This window comes from Oreochromis aureus, linkage group 19 (assembly GCF_013358895.1).
Source record: "Oreochromis aureus strain Israel breed Guangdong linkage group 19, ZZ_aureus, whole genome shotgun sequence".
Classification (NCBI taxonomy): domain Eukaryota; kingdom Metazoa; phylum Chordata; class Actinopteri; order Cichliformes; family Cichlidae; genus Oreochromis; species Oreochromis aureus.
In genome coordinates, this window is record NC_052960.1 from 9,765,976 (window position 1) to 9,779,016 (window position 13,041).

General features: G+C 40.7%; 1 protein-coding gene across 2 annotated transcripts; it reads left to right on the plus strand.

The window, feature by feature from the left end:
* Positions 1 to 130: 130 nt before the first annotated feature.
* Positions 131 to 12,974, plus strand: capn3a (calpain 3a, (p94)). 2 transcript variants are annotated; one of them, XM_039603627.1, is made up of 21 exons: positions 131 to 908; positions 1,527 to 1,596; positions 2,319 to 2,437; positions 3,439 to 3,572; positions 3,955 to 4,123; positions 4,494 to 4,577; positions 4,754 to 4,848; positions 4,961 to 5,038; positions 5,118 to 5,278; positions 5,705 to 5,874; positions 6,046 to 6,057; positions 6,233 to 6,441; positions 8,079 to 8,115; positions 8,381 to 8,458; positions 8,596 to 8,653; positions 9,105 to 9,178; positions 9,486 to 9,554; positions 9,670 to 9,745; positions 10,310 to 10,426; positions 11,785 to 11,843; positions 11,949 to 12,974. In XM_039603627.1, exons 1-21 carry the CDS (start codon positions 657 to 659, stop codon positions 11,973 to 11,975), a joined length of 2,148 nt encoding a protein of 715 aa, XP_039459561.1. In that variant the 5' UTR covers positions 131 to 656; the 3' UTR covers positions 11,976 to 12,974. The 2 variants fall into 2 exon arrangements, with proteins under 2 accessions (XP_039459561.1, XP_031592842.1); XM_031736982.2 differs by having other exon boundaries at positions 9,105 to 9,169.
* Positions 12,975 to 13,041: the final 67 nt, after the last annotated feature.

The window sequence follows — 13,041 nt, forward strand, 5'->3', positions numbered from 1 at the left end:
TGATGTTTCTAACTCTTTTATTGTTGCTGGATCTCCACCAAATTACTATGATAAGTTGTTGCATGGGCTGCTCTGTTTGTTATTTGTTCTGTTTAACAAAACCCAAGTGATTAGATGGAGTTTTTACTTTTCCTACCAGAGCTAAAAACGAATGGCTGTCCATAGTGTTAGCCTGCTCCAGTTATGCTGAGACTGCTCAATGCTGAGCTCCATTGAGAATAGGTTTAAATGGATTGAATGCCTTCTGCTGAGGCAGGGCATCTACGGACCACTCTTTACATGCCCTCTGTCGCGGCCCGCTGGCCTTTGTGTCACCCAACAATGATGGCATCGGAGCACCACTGCCGGGGAAAAATCATTGTTCACTTTGGCCAATGGGGATGCATCAAATGGACGTTTACGTGATATGCGAGTTTCTGTGCATATGTGTGTGTGTGAATGGTAATGCAAAGGTGAATGCATGTGAAGTGAACATCTCTTTCACACCAAGCGTTTGCATCTACTCTGTGACGAAGAAAAGGGGGGGACGTCACACCAAGAGAGAGCCAATCACATATTAGCTGTTTGGATTTATGCCAGGCCTTTTGGCTTGTAAGACTTTAGTACAAGTGGCAAAAGCCAGTTTTTTTTTTTCCAAAAAAAAAGCCTGAGACAAGATGCCTTATACGCCATCTGGCTTTTTTTGCGACCGGTTGATCCGAGAAAGAGAGAGGAGAGACGGGGAAGGATCTCTGAACAAGCCCTTGCGCTTCAACGGCCAGGACTATAACACCCTCAAACAGGAGTTCCTTCAGAGGAAGATCCTGTTTGAGGATGAGACTTTTCCGGCCACTGTGGAGTCTTTGGGCTTCAAGGAGCTCGGACACAAGTCCAACAAGGTCAAGAACATCGTCTGGAAGAGGCCCAAGGTAGGAGGGGGGACTCTGTTGGCACATGGAGAGGCACTTTGAAGTTAAATAAAGAGGGGATGGACACATGGGAGGTGGGACGTTATTTTTGGTACACAGCAAATGAAAGCTGCAAAGAGAAACTGTATTTTTCCGGCCTGAAAAAGGAATTATTTTATGGTGAGAAGTGTTTGCTGCTGTGGAAATTTACCTGGAGATGCAGATGGAGATGTTCAGCTTTGAAGAAACTGAGTTCAGTTTTATTTATATAGCATCAAATCACAACAACAGTCGCCTCAAGGCTCTTTATAATGTAAGGTAAAGACCCAACAATAATAGAGAGAGACCCCAACAATCACAAGCACTTGGCGACAGTGGGAAGGAAAAACTCCCTTTTAGCAGGAAGAAATGGGATGAATTTACTGCATTCCCAAACAAACTGGGAGGGATTAAGTCTGTTTCATGTTTTTTAGTCTATTTTCTCTTATAAGATTGGTGTTACATAAGTCATGCAGATACAAGTTCACAGTATGTGGAGAATACTACACCCTTATGACTCAGAGACATACATAACTGCTATAAGACTAGTTATTGTTCCTTGTTTAACCGAAGTAAACTATTTGTGTTTATTTTCTGCAGGAAATCTGTGAAAATCCTCAGTTCATCGTTGGAGGAGCCAGTAGGACAGATATCTGCCAGGGAGATCTAGGTAAATTACACTTCCTCTGGAATTTTAGGCCCACAATTAGATCACAACATCAGGCAATACCAGGTGATTTCTATTATGTGAAGTGAGCATTTTAATACAATTCAAAGGGGGAAAAGGGGAGGGACTTCATTTCAATTTCGTTTTAGCAAACTTTACTCAGACAGCATCTGACTTTTGACAGGATTGGGGCAAAAGCAGATCCAACACAGTCTGCGGTGACAGTCTTTATTAACAGGGTGGCAAAATATCCCAGCGATCCCCTCCACACGGCCTCTCAGCCTGCAGTGGCCTCCCCATATTGTGCTTACTCTTTTGGAAGGGAATCCAGCCAGCAGCATTTCTCATTGTTGTTTTGTTCAGAAAGCAAATAAAGGGGTCCAAACGGGACAAAAGTCCTGGTAGACACTGTTAACCATTGAAAAACTTACATTGTTCACAGCCCTTCGCAGCTAACACCCTGCTACACACCTGACAAAAAAAACCAAAAAACAAAGATCAGCACTCGGCAGAGATCTTTCACTCCTGGAAAACAAGAAATGTTCAGGAGAGAATTTCCTGTCTGTGTTTCATCTGATTTTCAAAATTTCACTTCATATTCTTTATGTAGGCTGAGGGGTTTTTTTCTCACAATTTTCACTGCACTGGAGAAGATTTTAAAATCAAATTTAGGAGTGGAATAACTGCTTCAAAAGACATAATTACAAGTAATTTTCTGTGTCCAGGTGACTGCTGGTTGCTGGCTGCTATTGCCTGTCTCACCCTGAATGAGAAGCTTCTGTACCGCGTGGTTCCCCCGGACCAAAGCTTTTCAGAAGGTTATTCTGGAATCTTCCACTTCCAGGTCAGAGCCACCTGCCTGCAACCCTGAAATTATTCAAACAATATCCTTGGTTGAAATTTTTATTAATAATAACAGTAACTATATTTGTGTAGCTCTTTAAAGCTTTAAGACACCCAAAATGCTTTGCATAAAACCACATATTAAGAAAAGTGTGCAGGTCCTAGCATGACTGATGCACAACATTCATTCATCCCTTCATCCGTTCATGCATTAGATGTGAACCACAGCCAAAAATAATGGGCAAAAGATCTGAGAGCTGATTGAGAGAATTAATAATATACTAATTAAGAGCAATATTTATCCAAATTAAACTGAAATATTTGAGGATTCTATTCTCTACAGTGTTATTAAGAGAAATCCCTGCATCCAAGTGAAAATCACTGCAAAATCAGCACCAGTGATCACAGTTCATAGCTGCATCCACAGAAGGCAAAGTAGTACACTGCAAACAAAGTCCACCAAGGTGATGCAAGACTCTAATGTGTTGACATCAACTTAAAAAACTTGCGTATATTTTTAAAAACTTCAGATTTCCCATTCTTTTTTATTCATGTTCTCCACAGTGCCCCAGTTTATTTTGGCTTTTGTCAATACATCTTTGTAAAATCAAGATTAATGAAGGAAATAATGAGGCATTCAGCAGTTGATGGTAGAACATTATGCATTATTTTTTAATAATTATTCTGGCATTGTTATTATTTTAGCCACTTTCAAGCAAAATTTCTATTTGTTGGTTCTAGTGTCTCACATATGAGAGTTTGATCTTAGTCATACGTGATTGGAGATTTTGAAATTTTAAGACTTCACTGTGGATGACTATACAAGCCATGTTTTTCATTGATTTGTGACATATTTTAGATTTAAAGATGAGTTGATTAAAAAAGAAAATATTCGCACAACTTAACAGGTTCCTGGCAACACTTTAAATATATTATTGTCCTCCCGTTTAATACGTGATTCTGTGGATTGTTTCTCCTTCGTGATGTCCTTCTGCTCATCAGTTCTGGCGTTATGGTGACTGGGTGGATGTCATCATCGATGACCGCATCCCAACTTTCAACAACCAGCTGGTCTTCACTAAGTCCGCTGAGAGGAATGAGTTCTGGAGTGCCCTGCTGGAGAAGGCCTATGCCAAGTGAGTGTCTTTATGCTCGAGTGGGGAAAAGCAGAGCAAAATGGTGCTTTTTGGTAGTTTTATTCAACTGTTTAATCAGAATCATCAGAATCTGAATACTTTATTAATCCCAGAGAAAATTAAATGGTCACAGTTGCTCCAAGACTGTAAGAACAGTAACTAACTGAACTAAATTAAATTGTTACTAATATTAAGTATTACAAAGTTACAAAATATAACAAATAGCTCTAAACATTATGATTCATGCAGTCATGGTTGTGGGAATTGCTCACATTATTAGACATCCTTATACAAAATTAACTTCCTAAAGTCAATTTAAGGGCTTTATTGGTGTGCTGATAAGTTAATGCCTAAATGGACAAAAACTCTCTCTATGATCCAGGCTTCATGGTTCTTATGAGGCTCTGAAGGGTGGAAACACCACCGAGGCCATGGAGGACTTCACTGGTGGAGTCACTGAGTTCTACGAGATGAAGGAGGCTCCCAAAGAACTCTACAAGATCATGAAGAAAGCTCTGGAGAGAGGGTCGCTCATGGGCTGCTCCATCGATGTGAGACACTGTTGTCTCTCCACACCTCTTCTCTAGTATTAGTGTTGGATGTTTTATTCTTGATAAATTTACACTAAAGCAGTCGAACCACCTCGCTGTGCTCAGATTTTAAAGACGCGCATCACAGTCTCACTCAAGTCTTTTACACTTTGACATCTTCTCCACTGTTAACTTCACCTAAAGATGAAGTTGATTAAAGCCTACTGTATGTTAACTTCAGCCACCAGGTGTCATCAAAATCAAAGCAAGCTTTTCAGCTGCTATTAGGCTCCTCATTCAAAATTGTCATTATGCACAGTCGTGCTGGTGTTCGCATACTTTTTTCATTTTATCCCCATTAAACTTCCATAACCTGTTTTTTAATCTGCAGTCCCTGGTTCCTGCCCGCTTCGAGACACGTACGGTGACGGGACTTGTGAAGGGTCATGCCTACTCTGTGACAGCAGTGGAAGAGGTAAAGTAGTGTGTTTTGTCCAGCGAGACTACACCAACCGCTTAGCAAAAAATTAACAGGAGTGTACGGCTGTACACTTTGAAGCCATGAATGCTGCATTAATGTGAGCAAAACTGGAAGATGATGGGTTAATGTGAGCTCATACTAAACCTGAGAGTCTCTCTGAAATACCACAGTGCCGACCGTCTCAGCACAAGGAGTCTAAAGTTCGTCTGGTGCGTCTCAGGAACCCGTGGGGTCAGGTGGAATGGAATGGTCCCTGGAGTGACAAGTAAGGAATTTTTAACTTTTACAATTTTTAACCCTACTTTAGTTAAAAGCTCAGTATTTTACTTTAATCCCTCTTTAGACTGTTTCACTATAACAGATATTTTTCCAAACAGCTCCAAGGAGTGGGCCACACTTTCTAAGGCTGAAAAGGAGAAGCTTCAACATCAAAGTGCAGAAGATGGAGAATTCTGGTAAGTGAGATCTACAGTTTTTACTACAGTTAGTTGTCTGAATCCATAATCTTTCCTGGTCTCTTGAATTCCTGTACAGGATGTCATTTGAGGACTTTAAGAAGAACTACACCAAGATTGAGATCTGTAATCTCACCCCTGATGCGTTGGAGGATGATAAGATCCACAAGTGGACGGTTTCTGTGAATGAGGGGCGTTGGGTGAGAGGCTGCTCCGCTGGAGGATGCAGGAACTATCCTGGTAATCTGCTGTACAGATGTTTGTTAATCCTTTCTCACAAAAGAAGAACAGAGTGGTCTTTCACTTTACTAATACACCAAACGTGTGAATAAGCTTTATACTGGCTGAAGAATAATGCACCTTCCACCCATTAATTTTCTACTACTTATCTGGTTTCGGGTCACAGAGGCAGCAGTCTAAGCAGAGAACCCCAGAATTCATCACCCACCCATCATTCCCGAATCATTCCCAAGCCCTCCGAGACATATAATCTCTCAAGGGAATCCTGGGGCTTACCCAGTGCATAATTTGGATCCGCAATTTCCAGTTTAGGCACTTTTCATTCCCAAAATATAATGCATAAAGAACCTGAATGTCCTCTTTTTAAATGGTGCATATGATATTATAGATAAGAGAGTAAGAGAACAGTAACCAACTCTCTTGCAGACACTTTCTGGACCAATCCTCAGTACCGCCTTCGCCTGCTGGAGGAGGATGATGACCCTGAGGACAACGAGGTGGCCTGCACCTTTGTGGTGGCGCTGATGCAGAAGAACAGACGGAAAGAGCGCAAGATGGGAGCCAACCTCTTCACCATCGGATTCGCCATTTACGAGGTATCCACTTCAGTTCTTAATCATTGTTCCAAGACTTTTACATTTTCCAGCCTCTGTTGCTAATTTACTTTCACAGCTTTACTTTTTTTACAGACAAAGATACGTCGGTTTGATTCTGCAGTAGTTAATGTAATTAATGTTGTTACTGATGTTGCTATTTTCTCTCGACAGGTGCCAAAGGAGGTAAGGAAGGCATGAAAGGGATTCTCAGCAGTTTGCGAGTTAATTCCACCCTACATTTTATATTTTCATAGCCATTCTTCCAGTTTCTTTTTTCATCACCAACTTTAACTCTGATGGAATTCTTCTGTACTATTTTGCATTTTCTGCTCTTTACATTGTGACTACCCCAAACCAGATGCATGGAAACAAGCAGCACATGCAGAAGGATTTCTTCCTATTCAACTCCTCCAAGGCGCGCTGTAAATCCTACATCAACCTGCGCGAGGTGACCCAGCGTTTCCGCCTGAGCCCCGGCGAGTACGTCATAGTCCCCTCCACATATGAGCCACATCAGGAGGGAGAGTTCATCCTGCGAGTCTTCTCTGAAAAGAAGAACACCTCAGAGTGAGTGGGAGAGGGTGATCAGGGTGGCCTAAGATGCCATGAGGTGGGAATGGTTATATAAGTAGTTTTCCTTCTAGTATGGTGCAGAATTGTAGTTGGATATGTTCTGATCTTATATTTCTTAGTAGGGCTGGGTATTGGAATACAGCGCATTGGCTGTTTGCTAAGATAGTTCTTTATCAACTTATTCCTATTACCGGCTGTCAAAGATAAAGTCAAAGCACTCTTTAATAACGAGGGTAGGGTTTGATCTTCACGGTAATAGAAATCTCAACACACAGTGGGGGAGCTTCAGTTTTCATTTTTTGCAGGGTTAACGTAATGAGGTATATTTTTTCCCAGACTTATCTTTTCCTCAAAGTATCCGAATGTTTTTAGTACCTAAATCTAACCTGCGAGTAAATGTGAAACAAAAAGGTGGGCACTTATCGTTCTGCATTAAATAATGCCAAAAATCACCTTGTGTCTGACAGAACAGCAGTATTTCAGATTCTAAGATTAGAATCTGTTATACAATAACGGTTAGGGTAAACAAAGAGGTATACAGAAATTATTAAATATATTATATTGCGGTGCCTGTATTTAGATCAATGCATTTTACTTCTGAGTCCTGTACTATAAAGACAGTCAATCTCAGTTCAGTTCAGTTTTATTTATATAGTGTCAAATCTTCCTCCCACCGAGCCCAGGAGTCATTACATTTTTCTACAATCGTTTGACATTTACACATTTGCAAAGCCTTACAAACCCTAAAACAATCTAATAGATAAAATGACAACAATACCCAGCCCAACTGTATGTGCATTTTAATTAGACTTGGAGTTTATGAGGCATTTCTCTACCCTGTGTGTGCGGGTCTCTGTGTCTGTTAATGCGGGTGGGACTTTCTGCTTGGTGGGTGGGACACAAACCACCAAGAACAAACTATTTTAACGGCGATTTGATTTGTAGAATCAGAAGAAATCGGCCCGAGTTCGAAGCTGTTATGGAATCTTTTTTAGGACAAGCATCTTCAGATTTGGGGATGATCTGGTAAACTTTCTAAATATTCAGTACTGCATAACCAAGCCTCAACAAACATCTGCACCCCCCCAACCATCCCTCTGCTGCCCAGAGGACCAGACAGCATGCAGAGGCGGCCTGAACACTGATGGACCTGGACTTGGGTGTGACTCAGGGTGTGAGACGGATGGGCTTTGAATTACCCAACATGGCTTTAGATCACAGTATACTATGACACCATTAGCTATGCAGGTCACAAATTACTTAAACTAATTAAAAATGGAAAGTTCTGGTAAGTGACAATCAAGTTTGCCCAAAATAAGAACAATCGGGAAGAACAAAACTTGACTGGAGGAAGCAGCAGGTGATACAAAACTAACAGCTCCATTAAGCGTTTTATGCAATCATTTTCATATTTTAGTGCAATGTGACTTTGGGGACTATAAGCCTATAAACTCCTTTATAATAAATCTGTCAGATGACTTATAGATTCAGCACATCGACATAATTCATGCAAAATTTGGTGAGAATAAATTTGATGACTGCAGTAAGAAAAGAAAAAAAAGCAGAGGCTTATAGTCCAGATGAGATGATGGTGTCACCGTGGTGACTGCTGTTTGTTCGTCTTCACTCAGGGAGATAGAGAACAGGATCGAGGCTGATCATCCAGTGGTAAGTGTCCTCTTAGTTTTCCAGAGTGTGTAGAGCTACTGCAGCACAGGGATTGCCTTAATATTTCCTCCAAGTATATTTAAGTGTCTGGTTACTTTGGCAAGTTACAGAAATAAGCAGCAAAACGCTTCAGCTGCTTTAGTTTATCTTATTTTGTTCTGGAATTGAGGATATAACCAGTTTGTAATGTAAAAAATAAATAACTTGGAAAGGATCATCTTGAGAGTTTTTCCTTCTTATGCGTTGTGGCTCAATGACGCCTCAGCCAGCACCAGCTTCAGCAGGGGAAGAGAGCGAGGAGGACCAGCAGTTCCGGACTATTTTTCAGGAGATAGGCGGCGAGGTCAGTACAGAAAGACGAAGAGAGGCTTTAAATTTGTCTTTCATTAGCAGAAAACATTAGGTGATTGCTGTACTTTGGAAAGTAATCTCCTGTCTCTTCTTTATTTGTGTCCCCCTCTGCTCTACTTGTTCTCACAGGATATGGAAATAACAGCCAACGAACTGAGAAACGTTCTCAACAGAGTGATCACCAAGCGTAAGTCCAGTCTGATAGGCTGAACTTTCCGCCATTATAAAACTTACAGGAAACACGCACACATCAGTCCACAGCAGGCAAGTCCCTGCTTGATCCATCAGCCACCAATTTTCTCAACCTTTTATCTAATTCAGGGCTGTTTATACACATGCAGGTAATTAAGGGAATTGAACACAGCTGTCATGGTTTGCTGCGTGGCAGGCAGGATGTAGGACCCAAATGCAGGACTCACACACAGGAATTTAACTGAAAGCTGCAGCTTTATTGCTGGGAATCACTTACGATAAATACAAAACAAAACTCAAAAGTTGAAACAAGAAAAATCAATAACACTAGAAAATACTATTTTATCTGCTTGAAAGTGAGCACTTAAAGACTTCAGGAAAGGCCAATAGCAGCATGCTGTCTTTAACTGTCATCCTCTAAGTGTTTTCATTCTTTACGTTCCCAGACAAGGACCTGAAGACGGAGGGTTTCAGCCTGGAGAGCTGCAGGAGCATGATTGCTCTGATGGACGTATCCTTTGTATCGAGTGCATCGGGCTGGCTGTGTTGTCTGTAGGAGGCACAACCTGCCGAGACCCAGGCAGGGTCTGTGATGGATGCTCATGGGGCTTAGGCCTCATTTCAGTCACAAAACAGTGACATTTGCTTTTAACCTCTAACTTTGTGTGGTTTTAAGCAGTCTGTGTGTTTACTTTGGCAAGGTTATGATTTTTCCCCCATTTCATTTGGCTCAATTTGCCTAACTGAGAAAAGCCTTGTTGCACCACTCAAATGTGACAACACGACTGACACGGTACTCCATTTTAGTCTTAACTATGTCTCCTCAGATGGATGGGACCGGTAGACTCAACCTTCAGGAGTTCAGACACCTGTGGAATAAGATCAAACAGTGGCAGGTGAGAAAACAGGTTTCAGTTTATTATTATTATATCAGAAATTATAGAATCGTTCTGCAGTAAGCTTCTGCTCAGCTTATTGTCATACATACCGATCATACCTGATTTCTTTCAGGGAATTTTTAAACACTATAACACCGACCAGTCCGGTATCAACAGTTACGAGATGAGGAATGCTGTCAATGATGCAGGTAATAGCATAAAACACAAATACAGTACTGTGCAAAAGTCTTGAACCACATCTCGTTTCTGGCTTGTAATTTTTAAAGCGATCTTGAGCAATAGTTCTTCAGGCTTTCTGAGATTTTCTTTGGACGTCTGCAGCTTTTGTATTCATTTTTAGTCCAGTCATTATACCTTACCATTTTCAGAGGAATGATTTGTTTGTTTGGCCACTTAACATTGGCCTATGAATCATTCAAGCATAAAAAATGCACCTAAGTCAAGTGATGAATCAGACAACTTAGTTAGCAAATGATCTCAGTAGAAGGGGAGCTGTCAAGAAGCTATTTTTAAGGAAAGGACACAGGGAGAAAAAGTCATACCAGATACTGACTTTCAAGCTCCTTAGAATTGTACAAACGGCTTTTTCCTTATATCATCTATTTCTGTGTATCTGCACCTATTTCCCATTTTCCATTCCAATTATAAAGAAATGAGGTATAATATTATATGAAATATATGAAATTACAGCTTCAACTCATCCTCTAAATGTTGTTGTCACTGTACAGTCATGTGTCTCATGTCCCGCTCAGGCTTCCGTCTCAACAACCAGCTCTACGACATCATCACCATGCGCTACGCAAACGAGAGCATGAACATCGACTTCGACAGCTTCATCAGCTGTCTGGTCCGGCTCGAAGCCATGTTCAGTAAGTCAGTGAGATGGAGTTCATATTTTTTTTTCTGACATTTTAGAGAATAACCTCTACACCAAACAAAACAGCACATTTCCCTTTCCAAGACAAGTTTCCAAGGATGCCAAATAATTCAGGTTGAATTTTGGGAAAATGTTGATTCATAGGCTGAACCATACAAAAGGTTAAAAGTTAAATAATGAGATGTAATTGAAAGACAGTGGGTCTGTTTACGGTACCTCACCTTAAAGGAAAGTTAACAGTCATGGCCAAAAGTTTGCCACTTCAGCTTTTATTCAAACTATTTTTTTTACATGTTTCTAAATTAGAGTGAAGAACAATCATAAGCATTTGAGAATGGCAAATAAATCAAATTTATGCAAAGAGTTCATCTTTACATGTGCAGTTCTCTGGATATCAGCTTATGGACCAAATCCTCATTGATGGTGATCCATTCCTGCTTTATTGGTGCTCCCAAGCTGATCACAATTAGTGGAATTATGGTCTTTAACCTGCTTTTTAAGGGTGGATTTTTAGGGCTTTTTTGGGATAGTGAGTCTTTAAAAATCAGGTGGACGAGCAAAAGCCCACAAATTGTGATCAAGTTGGAGTGCAGAAAAGGCAGGAATGGATCACCATCAATCATTATGTCCCAGATGATGATATCCGGTATCCCAGAGAAAACTGCAGAAGTAATGAAGACGTACCTCAACACTGTGAATACTGACTCCATCCATCCATTTTCTTCCACTTACCCAAATCAGGGTTTGGGGCTGGAGGCTATCCTAGCTGTCATCGGGCAAGTGGTGGAGTAAACTCTGAATAGGTCGCCAGTCTGTTGCAGGGTATAACACATAGAGACAGACAACCATTCATGCTCACATTCACACCTACGAGCAATTTAGAATCACCATTTAACCCACCTCCATGCATGTTTCTGGACTGTGGGAGGAAGCTCCACACAGAAAGGCTTTTTGCATAAATTTGCTTCATTTGCCAATAAAACTCTTATGAAATGCATAATAATGTAAGAAAATCATCTAAAAACTGAAACAGCTGTACTGACATGAGTGTACTCTATGTTGTCTAGACTTGCACAGGAGGCTATAGGAAGAGTCCCCTGCAGATTCAGTCAGTTTAATCAGATTAGACTGTGGTGTTTCTATGTACTTTATCATTTTTATTCGAACTTTGCTTCTGACATGACTGACAGGCCCACTGGATTAGTAAAAATGGCATTTGTTTCTCCAAACATTGTTTTTGTCATTTCTTTGTGTTTAAAACAAAGTGTAGTTTCATTTCTTTTGCCCCTTATACAAGATGAACCACACTCGTGTTGAACTGCAGCTGCAGTGTGATGTTTCTCTTCTCAGGGGCGTTCCAGGCCTTTGACAAGGATGGAGATGGTACCATCAGGCTCAGTGTCCTGGAGGTACTAATCTTGGATTATAAAACACAGATGTAGATACATTCATTTAAAAGGTCAGCACTGGTAGCTCCGTAATCCAATGAACCTCTTCCTTGTGTCCATCTTTAGTGGCTCCAGCTGACCATGTACGCCTAGAAAGCCCAACCATCTCCCAGGTGAGCTCCACTCCATGCGAGGACCAGACCTGCCAGCCTTTACCTCAAAACTCAGTGTGCCTGACTACCGTTAGCCTTCATCCACCTCACCTCCAGCTCTGCTCCTTCTACTCCAAAATGTCCTTTCATTTGATCTTTCCATTTTTCTCAGCAGGTCTCAGGCCTTTTGCATTTCCTTCTCTGCCTTTGTCCTCCCACCTCTTTCTCTCATCAAAATATCAGTCTCAGTCATAAGCTCTGTTCTGATTTTTTTTTTTTAAATACATACTTACCGTTAACATTTGTACCATCTCAGGCAGCAAACACATACAACCTCTTTTATTCTGTCATGATACCTCACAGAGCCTCACCCAGCAAACCCATCTCTGTACCATTCATACCCCCTGCTAACAGCTCCTCCTTCAGCCTCCCTGTGTTTTCTTCTCCTTTTATCTAACTGAGCAGCAAGGCCTTTCTTCCTGTATTCATTCCAGTGAACTGGGCTCTCTGGTGGACAGTGAATAAAAACTGTGATTTACTCTCTAACCTGTTATTAACTAAGAATCTGTACAAGTAGGGCCTAACAAGGATTGAAAATATCACTGTTTCCTCATTAAGTTTTTGTTTTATTTGCTGATTTTTTTTGTAAGCAATGAATCCACCTGGATTTATCATCGGCCTGGACTCAATTACATATAATCCCACCCATCAGTAAAAAACATATATATTGTTTTCTGGTGGACAAACTCAGGCTTCTTGTGTTTATCTCAGCTGAAAAACTGTCCAGTTCTCCAGTGCTATTTGTGGATGGATGAAAAACAAGAAGAAAACTGAGGAGCAATGGGTTTTTTCTTTCTTCCAAATTGGATTTTAAAGACTAAGGCTAATGGGTTGAACTGCAGCTTTGTTTTTTTTGTGATTTTCCTCTTAAGGCTTTGGTCTAATGAGTGTACTGCATTTTTAACCACTTTAACCAAAATAATAAATGTGTAGTTACTGATTTGACTGCGTTACCAGTAATTAAGTTGTGAAACTGTGATAAATATGCAAATTTCAGTAAACACTGA

Bases quoted from the DNA above. Each gene is read 5' to 3' on its own strand.
- capn3a (XM_039603627.1), top strand. From the start codon at position 657: ATGCCTTATACGCCATCTGGCTTTTTTTGCGACCGGTTGATCCGAGAA. The intron at 5,279-5,704 runs GTAATCTGCTGT...ACTCTCTTGCAG, and splicing joins AGGATGCAGGAACTATCCTG to ACACTTTCTGGACCAATCCT. The intron at 9,179-9,485 runs GTATCGAGTGCA...ATGTCTCCTCAG, and splicing joins CTCTGATGGACGTATCCTTT to ATGGATGGGACCGGTAGACT.